The 19844-nt window shown below is 40.0% G+C and overlaps 1 protein-coding gene across 1 annotated transcript in view; it reads right to left on the bottom strand.

The window, feature by feature from the left end:
* Window positions 1-19844, bottom strand: part of DLGAP1 (DLG associated protein 1) — a 526653-nt gene that overhangs the window by 62141 nt on the left and 444668 nt on the right. The window contains exons 6-7 of the mRNA XM_007935401.1: window positions 10972-11345; window positions 551-642 (exon numbers count right to left, since the gene is read on the bottom strand). Coding sequence (XP_007933592.1) covers window positions 551-642; window positions 10972-11345 — 466 coding nt within the window. The remainder of the gene's footprint in view (window positions 1-550; window positions 643-10971; window positions 11346-19844) is intronic.

Raw genomic sequence — 19844 nt, 5'->3', positions numbered from 1 at the left:
TGGAGTGGGATGCGACTCATAGCAACCCCTCCTTGGGTTTCCAAGGCAGTCACTATGGAAGTAGATTGCCCAACCTTCCTTCTGAGGAGTGGCTGGTGGGTGTGAACTACCAGCCTTCTGGTCAGCAGTCAAGTGCCTTAGGCACTATGCTACCAGAGCTCCCTAGATACCATTAAGTGCTAGAAATTAAAATAGGTTAAGTCTTCTTCCCATAAAAAGTCTACAGTCTAAAATGAAATTTTTTGAAGAGGAAGAATCTGGCAATTCAAGACTGTCACGTCATGCTTGTGTATGCAATGTGCCTACTGTCATATTCTAGCTAAAACTTAGCTCCAGCGCTTAAGTATAGCAAGGGCTTAGCTAAAGCATAGGTCTCCATCACTAACATGTAGGAGGGAATTGGATAATATTGAGTCAAGCTTACCCTCTATATGCTTTAAGAGTTAATGAGTGGAAAATATCTTTGAAACTTGTACATTTACCATTGGGAAAAATACTTGACCTATACTTGCCAAACACAACTAAAGAGGACAAATGTGGGTGGACTCACCACTTCTCTTCTTCCACTTGCACTCCTATGGACTGGAACTTACTGGGCACTTTATTCTCCCCTGTTTTGTCAGGTTCTTCAGCATCATCAACCTGAAGAAACAATCAAATAAATGGAGATGCTCCATTTCAGTCACCTTGCTTAAAAAATAAGTTACATGTCATCAGAAACATCTGTGATATTCTTGAAAATGCTTTGTGATTTCAAGCTTTTTTGTTCAAGAATTTTGTATTTGATGAGACCCATCATTATTTTACGAGCATGCTCTTCAATTTTGCTGATCTTGGTGAAATTCAATTTCACCACTGACAAAGTGCCTGATAAATGTCTATGCTTCTACAGATTTGTGAGTATACACTTACCTATGAGCACTGCATGAGAAGGGAGCATTGCATGAGAAAGGAGCAATACACAAGAAGGGATCGCTGTATGAGAAGGGAACACTACACAGAAACATGTTACTGGGGTATGTTTTGAATATGCAGGTTTCAAAATATGAAAACCAAAACCAACCCCACTGCCATTCCAACTTACAGTGACCCTATACGAAAAGAGAAAAAAAATTCACTTAATATAGTTAGACTTGTTTGTATTAGGGCAATTTTACTTAGGGAGATGTAAGTATTAACTTTATTAAGATAAAGTATAGATTGTTTTAATTTTTACCCCTTTGTACTAAGTACTTGGCTTTGAATATCACTCCATGATTTCTGAATACTACATATGTATAGAAACTCATATGGAAAAGATTAAGCCCAACTCAAATTTTAAGGAATGATAAATGGAAGAGAATGGTGTCACATTCATTGTCAAAAAGAACATTTCAACATCTATCCTGAAGTAAATGCTGTCAGTGGTAGGACAATATCCATATATACAAAGAAGACCAATTATGACTTGTATCCACATTTATGCACCAAACACTAAAGACAAAGATGAAGAAACTGAAGAATTTTACCAATGTCTACAGATGGAATTGATCAAACATGCAATCAAAATTCACTGATAATTACTAGTGATTGGAATGTGAAAGCTGGAAACAAAGGAAAAGAATAGCAGCTAGAAAATATGGCCTGGGTGACAGAAATGACACCGGAGATCACACAAGAGAATTTTGCAAGACAGATGACTTATTCATTGTAAACACATTTTTCAACAATGTAAACACTGATTATACACATGGACCTCATCAGATGGAATAAAATTGATTACATTTATGGAAAGAGATGATGGAGAAGCTCAATATCATCAGTTACAAGGCCAGGGGCCGACTGCACAACACACCATCAATTGCTCATATGCAAGTTCAACTAGAAGCTGAAGAAAATTAAAACAAGTTCACAAGAGCCAAACTACCACCTTTCGTATATCCCACTTAAATTTTGAGATCATCTCAAGAATAGATTTGAGGCATTGAATGCCAGTGATGAAATGCCAGACAAATTGTGGGATGATACTAAAGACAACATACATGAAGAAAGGAAAAGGTCATTAAAAAGACAGGGAAGAAAGAAAAGATATCAGAAGAGACTCTAAAACTTAAATGTGGAACGTAGAGTAGGTAAAGTAAATGCAAGAAATAATGAAGTAAAAAAGCTGAATGGAAGATTTCAAAGAGCGGCTCAAGAAAACAAAGTATTACAATGAAATGTGCAAAGTCCTGAAGTTACAAAAGCAAAAGGGAAGAACATGCTTGGCATTTCCCAAGTTGAAAGAACTGAAGAAAAAATGCAAGCTTCATGTTGCAATACTGAAGAATTCTGTGGGCAAAATATTGAAAGATGCAGGAAGCATCAAGAGAAGTTGGAAGGAATACACAGTCACTGTACCAAAAAGAATTGGTTGACATTCAACTATTCGAGGAGGTAGCGTATGATCAATAACCAACCGTATTGAAGAAAGAAGTCTACGCTGCACTGAAGTAACTGGCAAAAAAAAAGGTTTCAGAAAATGTTGGAATACCAACTAAGATGTTTCAACAAATGGATACAATGCTGGAAATGCACGCTCATCTATGACAGGAAATCTAGAAGATAGCTACTGGCCAGCTGACTGGAAGAGATCCATTTGTGCCTATTCTAATGAAAGGTGATCCAAAGAATGTGGAAATTGTCTAACAATATCATTAATATCACATGCAAGTAAAATTTTGCTGAAAATAATTTTAAAATGCTTGCAGAGAACTGCCAGAAATTCAAGCCAAATTTAGAAGAGGATGTGGAACGAGGTATGTCATTGCTGATGTCAGATGGATCTTGGCTGAAAGCAGAGAATATCAGAAAGATGTTTCCCTGTGTTTTATTGACAATGCAAAGGCATTTGACTGTGTGGATCCTATCAAATTATGGATAATACTGCGAAGAATGGGAATTCTAGAACAAGTAATTGTGCTCATGAGGAAATTGTACATTGACCAAGAGGCAGTAGTTGAACAGACCAAGGTTTAAAATCAGAAAAGATGTATGTCAGGGTTGTGTCCTTTCACCATACTTATTCAATCGGATACTGAGAAAATAATCTGAGAAACTGGACTGTATGAAGAAGAAACTGACATCTGGATTGGAGGAAGGCTCATTAACAACCTGTGATATGCAGATGACACAACCTTGCTTGCTGAAAGTTCAGAGGACTTGACACACCTACTTGTGAAGATCAAAGACTACACATCCTTCAGTATGGATTATACTTCAATATAAAAAGGAAAATCCTCATAACTGGACCAATAAGCAACATCATGATAAACAGATAATAGACTGAAGTTGTCAAAGATTTCATTTTACTTGGATCCACAATTGATGCCCATAGAACCAGCAGTCAAGAAATCAAATGAGAAGTGTTTTCTCAATGCACATTTTAAAACATATTTATTTCTGTGTTGGAGAAAGTGCCTTGTTCTAAAGGAACCCTGGTGGCATAATGGTTAAGTGCTTGGCTGCTAACCAAAAGATCAGAAGTTTGAACCCACCAGCTGCTCCACAGGAGAAAGATGTGGCATTCTGCTTTCCTAAAGATTAAAAAACAAAACCACCCACAGCCATCGAGTTGATTCTAACTCATAGCCTTGTAAATCCCATGAGGCAGTTCTACTCTGTCCTATATGGTCTCTATGAGTCAGAATTGACTGGACAGCCATAGCTTGGGCCTTGTGGTGATTTGGTTATTGTCCAGCAGCTCCAAGCCTGTTATCTGTAACTGGCAGTTTCGTGCCGCTGCAGCCAGGACTCTGCAAACTACATTTCCCAGGTTCCCTTGCTGGCTGGCTTCCAGGTCTGTTCTAACAAAGGAAAGAAGGAGGAGAGAAGGGACTTCCCTTTTGTTTCCACCTTGTGTTGGTGACCTTCAGAGGGCAGCTAGAGCTTTAGCCTCCATCTCTTTCCACAGGCACATGCTAGCTGCACTACACTCCTCGGCAAAACCAGCACTAGTGGACCAAGCCCACCTTGGAGGTCTGAGCACCCTCCAGGGGTCCAGAAACATGTCTATGAGCCTTTCTTTAGAGCTCCTAACCAGTTGCTGTTGAGTTGACCCCGATTCATGGCAGCCCCATGTGTATCAGAGTAGAACTGGATTTTTAATGGCTGATTTTTTGGAAGTAGATAGCCAGGCCTTTCTTCTTTGGCACCTGTGGTTGGCCTCAAACCTCCAACTTTTTGGTTAGCAGCTGAGTTTTTAACTATTTGTGCCACTTCGGGACTACTTTAGAGCTCCTGGGTTCTGTTAACTCTACTTTTTCCTTTTTTGTTCCCCTAGTTCTTTCTGGCTGACTCGATGGCACATAACAACAACAACAAGAAGTTCTGAGGGTGGTAACTGCTTACTGCATCATCCTCTTATTGCTCTCTCAGCCTTCCAATGTCTGCATAGCTATTTTTGTGTATTAAACTGCTGCTGTTTGAAAAACTAATATGCATTCTGTTTTCCTGAATGGATTCTAACCAATCCAGTATGGTTTGTTGTTAATTACTGTCAAGTCAATTTCAACATATGGTGATATGGTGTCTTAGAGATTAGACCTGTTCCATAGGGTTGTCTTCACTGTAATATTAACAGAAGCAGATCACCAGGCCTTATCTTCCACAGTATTCCTGGTGGGTTTGATCTGCCAAGTTAGCAGTCAAGGACAAACCTACATTCATGTAAATTAAAAATAGTTAGGATATAAGCCACTTGGTATCACTAGTAAGTAAAGTAAGATGTTGCAGCCTTACACTGCGAAGTAGTACCAAAGTTACCCAATGAAACCTTGCTTAAAACATTCTTGATAGATATTTCCCTTAAGAACTATGATCCTCAATGCACAGAGAAAAGGATAGGAAAAGGAAGGAGGCATCATAAGAATGGGAAGGGGGGTAGGGCATCTCCAGGGGTTGTACTCTGTGTTCCTTCCTCACCCCACCTATCCAAACGTGTTTGCATCAAAGTGTTATCATCTTCTAAGCTTTGGTCACTGCATTTAAATCTATCTCTGTGACTTTAAAAAGAAAAAAAAAAAACCCAACCCACTGCCATTGAATTGATTCCAACTCATAACGAATGACCCCCCCATTGGGTTTCCAAAGCTGGAAATCTTTACAGAAACCACTGCCGTACAGTCATATCTGACTCATAGAGACCCCTCCTTGGGTTTCCGTGGAGGTATCACTATCACTACAGAAGTAGATTGCCCAACCTCCCTTCCCAGGAGTGACTGGTGGGTTTGAACCCCCAGCCTTCTGGTTAGCAGTCAAATGCCTTAGGCACTACGCTACCAGAGCTCCTTTCACAGAAGCAGGCCGCCTTATCTTCTTCTGTAGAGTGGCTGGTGGCTTCAAACCACCAACTTTTTGGTTAGCAGCAAAATGCCTTAACCACTATACCACCAGAGCTCCTTTTTAGGCCCTTATTTATATCCAAATATTGACAAATGTCTTTTCTCTTATATAGGATCTTGGGTAATTGACTCAAATTTATAAAGTGGCTTTCAAAATTTTTAAAGAAATTGCAGGGTAATTAAATCTCTATTCTAAAAAAAAAAAATTGAGGAACTCTATGTCAGGTGATGAAATTTCAGTGTATTTGGTAATTGTGAATTTAAAGGAAGATAATATTAATAATAAAAACTACCTTCAATATTTGTTGAGCCCTTATTTTGCCAGACATTGTGCTTAGTGCCTTTCATTATATCAATCAATTCTTACTACAAACTATTAAGTACCCTATGAAGTAGGTTCAATCTATATGCTGAGCAAATAATCCGAGAAGCTGGACTATATGAAGAAAAACGTGGTATCAGGATTGGAGGAAGAATCATTAACAACCTGAGATATGCAGATGATACAACTTTGCTTGCTGAAAGTGAGGATGACTTAAGGCACCTACTGATGAAGGTTGAAAAATACAGTCTGCAGTATGGATTACGTCTCAATATAAAGAAAACAAAAATCCTCACAACTGGACCAATGAGCAGCATCACAATAAATGGAGAGAAGATTGAGGTTGTCAAAGAATTCACGTTGCTTGGTTCTACAATCGATGCCAATGGGAGCAGCAGTCAGGACATTAGACGACGGGTAGCATTGGGAAAGTCAACTGTGAAGGAACTGTATCAAGTGCTGAGGAGCAAGGATATCTCCTTGAGGACTAAGGTGTGCCTGACACAAGCCATGATATTTCCAATCGCCTCATATGCATGTGAGAGCTGGACAATGAATAAGGAAGACCGAAGAAGAGTTGATGCTTTTGAGTTGTGGTGCTGGCGAAGAATGCTGAAAGTACCATGGACTGCTAAAAGAACTAACAGATCTGTCCTGGAGGAAGGGCAGCCAGAATGCTCCTTGGAAGCAAGAATGGCCAGACTTCGTCTCACCTATTTTGGTCATGTTGTCAGAAGGGACCATTCCCTGGAGAAGGATGTCATGCTTGGTAGGGTGGAGGGTCAACGAAAGAGAGGGAGGCCTTCAATGAGATGGATTGACATGGTGGCTGCAATGATGGGCTTAAGTATAGAAGGGATTGTGGGGCTGGCGCGGGATCGGGCAGTGTTTCGTTCTGCTATGCATGGGGTCGCTATGAGTCGGAAACGACTCGACGGCACTTAACAACAACACAACAACATGAAGTAGGTACTCTATTATTCTCATTTTCCAGGTGAGAAAACTAAGGCACAGAGATATTAAATAATTGAATTACATTTACACAGGTTGCAAAGCAAAGGTTGTGATATTGACTGTTAGGTGTGGATTACTTTAAAAGTGTTGGGGAAGACTTAGAAACTCTGGCCCTAAAGAGATAAAGGATGATTGAAGTCCAAAATCCCAGTATCATATATTGTTGGAATTAGAAATTAATTTAAATGAGAGAACAGACTGTAAATGAAATTAGATTAACATTTTATATCTTAAGTTTTTATTTACTTATTATCCCAATAAAGCAAGAGATATAATGTCATGTTAGACACCTAAATACAATCTTGGACTGTTATTCAACTTCTCTCTATTCTCATCTATACAGAGATAATAACGCCTATGCCATAGGGTTGCTGTAGGGGTTAAATAAAAGAATCATATACAGTACTCAGTTAAAAAACAAACCAAAACAAAAAAACAGTTGTCCTCCAGTCAATTCTGACTCATGGCCATAATAGGTGTGTCAGAGGAGAACTGTTTTCATGGCTCTTATCTTCCAAAAGTAAATCTCCAGGCTCGTGTCCAAGGTACCTCTGGATGGATTTGAACTGCCAACAGTTAGGTTAGTAGCTGAACACTTAAAAGCACTTGGTAGTTGTTTTTGGGTGCAGTCCAGTAGATTCCAATTCATATTGACCCCATCTGACAGAGTAGAACTGCCCCATAGGGTTTTCTGGGGTGTATTCTTTACAGGAGCATTTCAGTCTTGAAGCCTCTGGGTGGGTTTAAACCACCAACCTTCCAGATGAACAACCAAGTGCTTGGCCATTGTGCCAGTAGGGCTCCTAAAAGCACTCAGCACCCTTATACAACGTATGTAGCAGTGAACAACGATCAGAAGAGGAGTAAGAGGAGCTTTGTTGCTCATTATGATATTCAAATATTTAAGAAGGGGGGTAATTTCTGAAGTAAAAGTTTTCTCCTCATTATTTTATTTGGATTTCAGAATAGTTCTACTTTGCTAGGTGATAATAATAATAATAATAATAATAATAAAATTGGATAACATGTATATTAATGATTTATTCTAAGTAAGAATTATTTGGTGAGTAAGACCAACTGGTAGAGCCTGAGAAGTGATTAGGATAAAAATATATAAAACAAAAGCCAAACCCACTGCTATTGAGTGAATTCTGACTCATATTGACCATATAGGACAGAATAGAACTGGCCCATAGGGTTTCTAAGGCTGTAAATCTTTATAGAAGCAGATTGCTTCATCTTTCTCCCACAGAGTGGCTGATGAGTTTGAATTGCTAACCTTTTGGTTAGCAGCCAAATGCTTAATCTGTGTGCCACTGGAGTTCCTATACAAATATATAGAAGGTTTGAAATAAAATGAACTGTAAGACTAATAAACTATTATCCCCAAAATATACTGATATGTGAGAAAAACAAGATGCAGAATAGTGAAGTATATGCTAACCTCTGTATTTTTCAAAAACGGAATATATAAGCTATCTATTTGCTTAAACATCTCTGTATTCCTTCATAAAAACAGTTATATTGATTTCCTCTTGGGAGGAAAACTGATGGGCTATTAAGTATGAATGAGTGGGAGGCTTGTCTCTGTACATCTTTCTATAACTTCTGAATATTGAACCATGATGTATTAGCTACTGGAAAATAATGTATAATAAAGGAAAACAAAAACTGAACATTAAAGAAGTAGAAGAAATCTAACATTACTGCATACCAACTGTGAGCCAGATAGGAAGCTAGATTTTTTTTGACTCAGTCCTCAAAATAATCCTATAAGGAATAGATGAGGACACTGAGACCCAGAGAAATTGAGCAATTATTGAGGATGACACAGAGAACTGACCTCTGGTCTTTCCCACTCCTCAAAATTCCTTGAGTGGTAGCAAGGGAATTAGCTTCCAGGTGAAACCTAGGGAGACTTCCAACTGGGGGCGGCTTTGGGCTCTTGCTTCACACTGGGTCATGTACTCACAAGCACCAGTGCTTCAAGTCCTTTTAGGAAGCTTGATAACTTGTGTTATGGTAACCTGTAGGTTGTAAAAAGCATTGGACACATTGGTATTAGAGAAAGTTAAATTGTCCTTTAAAAATAGACTGCAGACAATGGAATACTATGCATCACTAAAGAGTAATGTAGAATATGCAAAACACCGGATAATATGGATGAACTTGGAGGGCATTATGCTGAGTGAAGTAAGTCAATCACAGAAGGACAAATATAGCATTAGTTCGTTATTGTAAAAAGTCAAGGAAAGGTTTATAGATGGAATGAAACTTTCTTTGTTGGTTACCAGGATTGGAAGAGAGAGAAGGGAGAGGGGAAAAAAAAAAAGAAGAAGAACTGTGCAGAACTGACTCTAAAAATACCTCACTATTGAGAGAATGTAACCTATGCCTGGCTTTTAGATGTGCCTTATAGGTGTTTCAGTGTGGATAAATTTATTGGATACTAAATTGGACAGTTATTATTCAAAGGACACTTTCTGAAGGATATGGCACAAAAAAAGTGGAGAAAAAGAATGACTTCTCCATTGTAAGAAGGAAACTTCTAGCAGGGTAAGCCAAGCTGAACAGATGTAATAACAAGGCGGGATCAGTTTGATCTTATCTTGGAGAAGTAGAAAACTGTGACCTGAACTGAGAAGCCTACTGAATTGTCCACCATTTTTATGAAATGCATGATTAAAAAGCCAACAATTGCACTGAAACTGATGCACATTCTTTTCTGGTGATGCTGTGATGTGAGTTATTATGTTCCACACTATTAGTCAATTTGGTCTTGCGTTCCCTTACTCCCACATGTATGAGAAATGATACATATTTTTGTTGTCTTATTGTAATGCAGTAGTGTTGAACATACTGTAACACAACCTGGTGACCCAGGTTATTCTTGGATTTCCACTCCCTTTTTAAAGATCAAAATGTATGTTAGGAATTGAGGACATTTTATGTTTGATTAGGAGTCCCTGGGTGGTACCCATAGTTAAGTGTTCAACTATTAACCAAAGATGGCAGTTCGAGCCCACCCAGAAGCATCTTGGCAGAAGGGTGTGGAGATTTACTTCCAAGAGATCACGGCCACAACCATGAAAAGCCTATGGTGCACAGTTGTACTCTGTAACTCATGGGTTGCCTTGAGTCAGAATCAACTCAACAGCAGGAAGATTTTTCCTTTTTCTTTTTCTGGTATGTTTGATTGTGTCTTTCTTTGTTTAATTATCCTATAGTTTGAGTCACACATTCAATTTAGAGAACAAAAATAATGGCTGTTCATAAAATCTACAGAAAAAATATCTTTCTAATTTTTAGCACATTTAACATTCTATGGAATCCAGAGGCAATTACTTGAAATTCTGGTCCTATACATAGCTTTAGCACCCAAAATGTCAAGATAGCAAGTACTCTTAAAAATAGTAAGTATTACACATCCTAGTTTTGAGGTCTTCGAGCTCTGGTGGTGTAGTGCCTAAGGCATTTGACTACTAACCAGAAGGTTAGTGGTTCAAACCCACCAGCCAGTCCTTGTAAGGAAGACTGGACAATCTACTTCCGAAGAGATACCGCGTGGGAAACCCAAGGAGGGGTTGTGATGAGTCAGGGAACTGACTCAACGGCAGTGGGTTGAGTGAGTGAGTTTAAGGACAGGCAGGGAAGCTTTGCTCTCTCCCTTTCTCTGCCACGGTGGTGGTGCTACCTTCCATCCTGGCCACGTCCTCTCATAAGAATTTCAAGATCAAGAGATACCTAGCCAAGAAACAAAAGCAGAATTGCCCCATTCCCCAATGGAGTCAAATGAAAACTGGTAATAAAATCAGGTACAACTCCAAGAGGAGACATTGGAGAAGGAATCACATATGTGCTGGCACACATTTTTACCCAGGTTCACCAGCATTCTACCTTATCAAGTTCATTAGCATTTTACCATAAACCAAACCAAACTCACTGCAGTCGAGTCAGATCCAACTCATAGCAACCCCTTCTTGGGTTTCTGAGGCAGCATCTCTACAGAAGTAGATTGGCCAGTCTTTTTTCCAAGGAGTGGCTGGTGGGTTTGAACCCCCAGCCTTGTGGTTAGCAGTCAAATGCCTTAGGCACTACGCCACCAGAGCTCCCAGCATTTTACCATAGGAAGTTTAAAATTTCTCCACAATCTGATCGATTGAACACATACTGGGAAACTTCTGGTTTCTATGCTTCTGCATTAAGAGATTGACTAACCAATAGATATGTGAGAGCTTTGGTTGGAAAAATGAAAAAGAAGGGAAACTTTGTTACCTGTATCCCAATGGACAGGCATCTATTTTTCTTAAAGTGATCCTTCTTTCTGTCCTCTGTAGTGACAGTGGCTATGGTGGTTGTGGTGGTGACGGTGGCAGTGTTATTGCCCATATGTTGACTCGCAGGGCCATGGATCTGGGCATTTGCAGCTTCGATGGCGGCTGTGAGAGCCTTCATACTGTCCAGGCTCTCTGTGGAGTTGCTGAGTCCAGATTGGCTGATAATGTCTCCTCGCTGGCCCTGTCCATCCATGTAGGCATCCTGGGCAGACTCTGTGCTACTCTGGGCTGTGATAGAAATGAAAGGTTTCGTGGTAGTTCTGGGTGGGACTGGAGGTGGAGTCTTCTTATATGTTGTAATGCAAGATGACACTGGAAGACAGTGAAAACAAAGACACTGTGATTTCGATGTGGGCTGTCATTTCTGATACTGTCATTGACATTCGTTGGACATGGGGGCACATAAAACACTAAGACATTTAACATTAAAACAAAGCTACTGACAGACTAATTGGGATCCCTGCAAGGGGGAAGATTTGGGCCTCTTCTGAGGTGACCAAAAGGAGACCTAGTAACACAGTAGTTAAAACACTCAGTTGCTAACCAAAAGATCAGAAGTTCAACCCCACCAGCTGCTCTGTGGGAGAAAAATGTGGCAGTCGGCTTCTGTAAAGATTTACAGCCTTAGAAATGCTGTGGGGCAGTTCTACTCTGTCCTATAGGGAGGCTATGAGTAGGAATTGACAGCAATGAACAATGGGATGAGGTGACCCACCACAAACTTGCTGGAAAGCATCAACCTCTGAAATGGAGGTTTCTGAAAGGGAAATCAATATTAATCAACATACAAAGACATACTAGCCATCTGTAGAAATCTTTCCTGACAACAATGTGCCCCGAGAAATGACATATAAACATGGCTACAGCTAGGATAGTCTTTACCTTCTCTGAAACACATTAAATACCGCTAAGGTTAAATAATGCTTCTCATTAAAGAAGATTCTGATGGTTGATAAGAAACAATGAGAAAAGAAGGGGAAGCCAGGAGGTTGTGAACATATGTATTATGATCCTAACGTATGAGGTGCTTGGGAGCTTGTTCTCAGAGTGGAGGACACAATGCAGTTCACTACCATAGCTTGTGGGACACGTGTATGAAAACCCAGGTCCTTTTATCTTCTTTCTCTCTTTCCATCTCTCTGTCTTTTAGTTTGTCTGTCTTTTTCTGTCTTTCTCTTTTATTTTGTCTGGGTAGATACTCACTATATAAACTTTTTCAGTCAAAAAAAGACAGATTAACACAGCATTTGCTACTTCAACGTTTTTCACATATAAAATTTAGTGAGATCAACTACATGTTAGTCAAGTCATGCTACCACCATCAATAGGCTTTGCCAAAATTTTATGTAAACTTTTGAATTTTTTGTTTGTTTCTGAGCAGGGCTACCCACTGACAGGAAACAGGAAAATAAATTTACATTCTGGCTTGTAAATTAATCTTTGTGTGGTTAGTCTGCAGGGCCTGACCGCTCCCTGAAGTGCTCTCATACTAGGCAATGTGATTCCAGTCAACGGCCTGCAGCTACCAGCCGAGGCTTCCTTTCAGACTGTGCAATGAAGTCATGGGCCTCACTGAGGTTCCATCTGAAGTGGCCTGGGGGCCCCTCTAGCCAACTGTCTGATTATAACACTGAGCAGCTTGAAGAGAGTTTACAGATTTGTTTTCCATTTCTGGTACATAATTTAGGAAAACAAAGATCAAAAAGGAATTAAGTTACCAAGTGAGAACATTTACCAGTAAAAAATTATTTCTTAACCAGTTTTCTAATGACTTTTGTTTAGTCTTCTTAAAAAAGCATTTTGAACCGTTTTGTTTCCATCACTTCCTTCCTCTCCACCCCACACTCATATCTATATCCTCCATGATTTTTCCACCCATCACAGTTGTTACCTCAAATCAGCTAGATGTGGCCACTTCATTCCCAATTTGTTACCTTTGATTCTAGCTGCCACTCAGTCTACCTCACCGAATTAAACAGGTATTTCAATATTTAAGATGTCTCCTAAGGCCAGTCAAAGGAAACATGCTATAATGAGCAATAAACAAAAGGATATCATTATGCTGTCTTGTCATACCACTACCCTGCGATTTGGGTGATTTCCTTAGCCAAAAAAGAAAGAAAGACTGTAATATTTGGCTACTTCCCAAGGGTTGCCTGAGAATTACAATATTATATGTATTTTAGAAAGGGGGCATAATATAAATAATATGAACGAAATCACTTCTCAATGACCTGGGATGGGCAACAGGCAGTGGCTCATCCCAGGAGAATCTTCCCTACAAGCTCATTGCATGAATCATCCATCTTAACATTTGAACAAAATTTAGCAACAAGCAGTCTAACTGCTCATTTTTGAACTAAGGGGACAAAGAAGCTGTATAACTAGTTGATAGTCACAGAGGGACAGAGTCAGGACAGATCCACTTTCCTGCAGCCCAGTGTCAGCTTCTTTCCACAAGGCTACTATCAAGCCTCTGCTTGACTAAGTAATGTAAACATGTACCGTGTTGATGTTGTACCTCACTTGATTGAATTGCATGCACCTTAACCACTGTGGAGCTACCTTGTGGTTCCCAGAAAGGTTTGAATGATGGTAACTGTGCTTGGGATAATGCTGTTATTTATTTGAAGACCCAAAGGGGGTGGGAAGGAAGAGTGAGCAATAATTAGAATTGAATCTATCTGTTCTAATCTAATGATACTAGATTGTTTTCTTACTTCTAAGACAAGTCTTTACAATGTGAACTCATTCCTTTGTACAAAATCGATTCTCAGAACATTCAGCCCACTCATATTCCAAAGAAATTTTGAGAACATCCCAACATGTTTTGAGAACATCAAATGTGTGGCCTTTTGGAGTATTTACTACTTGCTGTTAGCTAAAGAGCTCTGGTGGTGCAGTGCCTAAGGCATCTGACCATTAACCAGAGGTTGGCAGTTCCAACCCACTAACTGCTCCATGGAAGGAAGATGAGGCAATATACTTCTGTAAAGATTTACTGCCTTGGAAACCCAATGGGGGTTCCTGTGAGTCGGAATTGACTCTATGGCCCTAACTCAAAACTTAATGCCATTGAGACAGATCTGACTCATAGTGACCCCTCCTTGGGTTCTGAAGAGGTATCTTTATGGAAGTAGATTGCCCAGTCTTCCTTCTGAGTAGTGGCTGGTGGGTTTGAACCACCAGCCTTCTAGTTAGCAGTCAAAAGCCTTAGGCACTATGACACCAGAGCCTCCAAAAGGTCTCTTGTCAGGAGTGGGATTCGAACCCATGCCTCCAGGGGAGACTGCGACCTGAATGCAGCACTTTAGACCGCTCGGCCATCCTATGGCAGCGGGATATTTTTGGTTTGTTGTTAGCTACCCCTGGCTTCCTCTTTCAGTGTGCATAATCAAAACTGGACATATAGCCAGATAGTATCATTTCATTTGCCATGACTGCAATAAAAAATGCAGCCCTCATGTGGTAAATGTGAAATAAGAGTCGTGGGAGTGTCACATTATCTCCAGTGTAATGACTAGAATTGGGGTCTTGAGCCCCTTGATAGTGAGGTCCATATACTCCCAGAGGCCAAGTGCAATTTGAAGCTACCTGGTAGCTCTTGTCAGCTACTCTTAGATATTGATAGGGATAACCCTATGTACTGTGATCAGAGGAGCCTTCCAGAACATAGGCAGCAATGCTAGGAATCTTCTAGGCTAGGTTGGACAAAGAAAATACTGGGGGATAGGAGTTCTGGTAGCATAGTGCCTAAGGCACTTGACTGTTAACTAGCAGGCTAGCAGTTCAAACCCACCAGCCACTCCTTGGAAGGAAAGTTGGGCGATCTACTTCCGTAGTGATACCACTTCAGAAACCAAGCGGGGGTCGCTGTGAGTCAGGTCTGACTCGATGGCACGTAACAACAACAACATGGCTTCCCCAACAGACTGGCCCAGCCTCAATGCTCAAAGAGGAAAGAATGTGAATGTCAGCTTGTCCCACTTTGAGTAAAGGAGTCCAACAGAGCACAGGAGATATTTGCCATGAGGTTATATCTGAGGAGTCTTATCATGATGCATCTCTGCAGGGTGTATCTTAGCACAGTTCTGCTGGAGTTTTTCTCAAATAAGCACAATCCAATAATCAAATAGGAATTTAAAAGGACTTCACACCTTTAAGATAGCTTCTTGAAGAAGGGGAACTCCTTGCAACACACACTTTGACAATACCTTTCTTTCATTCTCCAATTGTTTTGCACTCAATTTTCTTTCCAGCATCACTCTCCTAACTTTGTAGTCTAAGCTTTAAATTCTTTCTTCTTTCCTCCCTCTCCTAAGGGTGTTTTTAAAATTCTATTCTCAGGATTCAGCATAAGTGATTCAGAATCTACCGATAAGTTCCCGGTGCTGAGAGGTATGTGGTAGAGTGAAGCCCAAGGAGGGTGAAACATAAGTTAATAAATCTTCTCTGGTCAAAACAGAGAAAATGAACAGCTTTCATACCATAACTGAAACACTTAACTTTCTTAAGAGCAACATTTTCAAGAATATTGGTTTAAAACTATACAAATGGCCAACAAGCACATGAAAGAATGCTGAACATTATTAGGCATTAAACCAAAAACCAAACTTACTGCTGCCGAGTTGAATCTGACTCATAGTGACCCCTCCTTGGGTTTCTGAGGTAGTATCTCTATGGAACTAGATTGCCCAGTCTTCCTTCCAAGGAGTGGCCAGTGGGTTTGAACCGCCAGCATTCTGGTTAGTAGTCAAATGCCTTAGGCAAAACTACAATGACATATTTCATAGGCAAAGTTGTGGAGAAGCTAGAAACCTTATCTGTTGTGGTAGGAGTGTAAAATGGCGCAGTCCCTGTGGAAAACAGTTTTGTGGTTCTTCAGAAAGTTGAACATAGAACTACTATATGACTCAACAATCTTAATCCTAGATATATACCCAGGTGAGGTGAAGGTAGGAATGCAAACAAAAACCTGTATACCAATGTTCACTGTAGCACTTCATAATAGCCAAAGGGTAGAAACGACAGAAATGTCCGTTAACAGATGAATGGATAAGCAATATGAATTATATTCATACAATGGAATATTACTCAGCTATAAAGAGAAATGAAATCCTGGTGCATGCCCCAAGATGATTGAACCTTGAAAACATTATGCTGTGCATAATAAGTCAGTTGCAAAAGGACAAATATTATATGGTTCACTTATAGAAATATACTCACTCATCACTTATTGACATGATTATGTTGCAAAGACCAGGTCATTATGCAAAAACTGGCTTTTTGTGAAAATGGAGGATGATCACATCAGATCACAAAATAGAGGATGACCACATCATCACATAATTGCAAAACCATTACGAATCATGTTCCAGTCAAGTTGACACATAACTTCAACTATCACAACCATGTTACTCTCACCTAGTACCTCAGTACTCATTACTGCCAGATACACGTTGCTAATGCACAAAACACTTGGACAATGAGACAGCCATTAAGTGAGTAGTAGCTGTAAAGCAAATATATAGAAACCAAAGATCATTCGTTGTTACCAGGGGTGAGAAGAAGAAGGAAAGGGAGAGTTTTCCTTGGGTAGGGGCATTGCGTTTATGTTAATAATGGTGGAATATTTGGGAAAAGAATAGTGACAGTGGTGGCACAACACAAAAATGTAATCGATGTCACTGAGTTGTAAATGTGGAAGTTGTTACACTGGTGAATGTTTTGGTATGTATATTTTTACCACAATTTGAAAAAAATAAGAGATCAGAAAGGCAAGTGCTCCTTTTATTCAAGTGGAAGTTGAAAAAGAAAAGATGTTCTATTTTAATCATGATTATTACTTTTCTTTTGCCCTGCCATGTTTATTTGTTCATTTCAAATAAAACGATCTCACCCCTTCTCTGAAGCCTGATATACAACCCTAGCTAAAAGTTGGCTGACAGGGCTCTCACCCATTTAGAAAAACAATTTGCAAGAACAGAGGACCAGATTTCAATGACATCATTTTCATTCAGATGATAGTAGAGAGAGCAGGAAGACCAGAGGCCGGTTTTCACATTTGTGTTGAGAAATTATAGAGAAAACAAATGAGAACAAACAAATCCCTATCATTTTAGCTTCTAGCTGACTATTAAATTGTCTAGATTTGCATAGAAAAATAGTACTAGTTATAAGTCTTAGGAAGATCTGCTCCAGCATTTTTATCTATTTATTTATCTGTAGTGGTGAAGGTCTTCTGGAAAATACCTTGACTCTCCTTCCCCTCTAGGCTATCCTTTGTGTTTGAGAGTGCACATCTGTCAGGTGGCCACGAAACTCATTTCTTGGCTCTTCTCCTTTATTAGTTATTACTGCCTAAATTAAGGAGCTCTGGTGGTGCAATGGTGAAGCACTTGGCTGCTAACCAAAAGGTTGACAGTTTGAACCCACCCAGCTGTTCTATGGGACAAAGACTTGGTGATCTGTTATCATAAAGATGATAGCCAAAAAGGCCTATGGGACAACTCTATTCTGTCAAATGGGATTCAAAACAACAACAACAACAACAAACCTCACTGCCCTTGAGTTGAATCCAACTCATACTGACCCCCTCTTGAGTTTCTGACGTGGTATCACTACGGAAGTAGATTGCCCAACCTTCTTTCTGAGGAGTGGCTGGGGATCACTATGAATCAAAATGCAACTTGATTGCACCTAACAACAACTGGCTAAGCTAATGGGTCACATAACATAAAGCTATGTTGAGAAATGGGAGCTCTGGTAGCATAGTGCCTATGGCACTTGACTGCTAACCAGAAGGCTGGCGGTTCAAACCCACTAGCCACTCCTCGGAAGGAAGGTGGGGCAATCCTACTTCTGTAGTAATACTGCCTCGGAAACCCAAGGAGGGGTCGCTATGAGTCAGGGCCGACTCGACGGCAAATAACAACAACAACAACAACATGTTGAGAAATGATTTAGCAGTTCCTGGTTACAGAATTTCAGAAATTCTTTCAAATCTGAAAGAACAAGGCCATACCCAAAATAAAACAAACCTAAACCCATTGCCGTTAAGTTGATTTTGACTTATAGCAACCCTATAGGACAAAGTAGAACTGCCCCATAGAGTTTCTAGGACTGCAGTCTTTTTTTAAAATTTACTTTTGTTGTCTTTAACTCCTGCACTCCACCCAGTGTCTTCCTTTGCCTTGATCATTTTGTGCTAACCTCCCCCTTATTGTATGCTGCCTTTCCCTTCACCCAAGTTAATAGTTATTATGTCACCTCTCAGTTAGTGACTGACCTTCCCTTTTCCTTCCCACCTCTGGTAACCGTCAGTTAAAGAATGTTTCTTTTTGTGTATAATCTTTATCTTATGGAAACAAACTGCTGCATTTTTCTCCCACGGAGCGGCTGAGTGCTTAACCACTGCACCAACAGGACTCCTTTTATCTAGCTCAAAAGGAACCGTAAATAAAAAACATGGTATGACAGTAAAAGAGTTAACCTCTGGATATAAATTGTATGGTACTCAAACAATATCTTTTTGATATTAGCACGGTGTGACTTGATATGCCTTCAGAAAAGGCAGGCTTCTTCCAGTTAGAACACATGGCTCTTCCAAGAAATGCAGGATTTGCTTTGAATTGTGTCAGATGGTCTGTTCTTAGGGAACTGAAGACCAGTGGAGAGAGAAGGGGTTGCCTCAGCTCACTTTCTAGTTTCTGTTGAGGGCAAAGTTCTGATGTGGCCCAGCTGAACCAGAGCTTAACATGCCCTCAACAGGAAGTTACTTATTAAAAAGAAGATTTTTATTTTAAAGTCTACTGGAGGTAAGAGTGATATGCTGAAAGTGTAATGACCAGCTCACTACAGCCATGTTCAGTGACATCAAGTTGTAAGCTTAAAATCAACCTTGGTGGGAGTATTTATACCACAGAAATTTCCAGGTGCCATAAATCAGTAGATTTCTCCCTGGAGAGCCAGTTAAGCAGTTCCAGCTCTGGTGGCATAGTGCCTAAGGCATTTGACTGATAACCAGAAGGCGGGCGGTTCAAATCTACCAGCCACTGCTTAGAGAGAAGATTAGGCAATCTACTTCCATAGATATGTTGTTGTTATGTGCTGTCCAGTGGACCAGGACTCATAGCGACCCCACCTTGGGTTTCCGAGGCAGTATCACTATGGAGGTAGGATTGCCCAACTTTCCTTCTGAGGAGTGTCTGGTGGGTTTGAACCACCAGTCTTCTGGTTAGCAGTCAAGTGCTTTTAGCCACTATGCTACCAGAGCTCCTTCCATAGATATACTGCCTTGGAAACCCAAGGAGGGGTTGCTATGACTTGGGATTGACTCGATGACAGTGAGTTTTTTTTTGTTTGTTTGTTTGTTTGTTTTTTGCTGTGCACAGAGTGATGCTGCTCTAAATGTGGTCCGCAGAACAGTGCTGGTTCATGAACTATCTGATATAGTGCATGATGGGATTCACTATGAAAACTGAGAGTAAGTTTTGATAAACTTTTCAGAAATTTTACAGAGTATTTTGTAAGTCTGTTGACTCTAATAAAAAGAAAACTGTGGGCTTGTGTGAAAAGAAAACTGGGCTTGCTTTTTGTATATCTCTAGTTTTTAAGTTACCTTTTTCTAGTAATTCATTTTTATTTCATTTTGCCAAGTGTTGCTCTAGACAGATTGGACATTAAATAGATAGATAGGTAGATGTGATAGTTTGAGCTGTGTGTCAACTTGGCTGGACCCCAGTTCTGTGTGGTTGTTCCCATGATGGGATCGGATGACTGTGTTCTGAGTGACCAATCTGTTCAAGGGGA

Source organism: Orycteropus afer, unplaced genomic scaffold (assembly GCF_000298275.1).
Source record: "Orycteropus afer afer isolate SDZICR_OR568_19922 unplaced genomic scaffold, OryAfe1.0 scaffold00028, whole genome shotgun sequence".
NCBI lineage: Eukaryota > Metazoa > Chordata > Mammalia > Tubulidentata > Orycteropodidae > Orycteropus > Orycteropus afer.
Note: the sequence above shows the minus strand (reverse complement) of the source record. Positions and strands in the feature narration are given on the sequence as shown.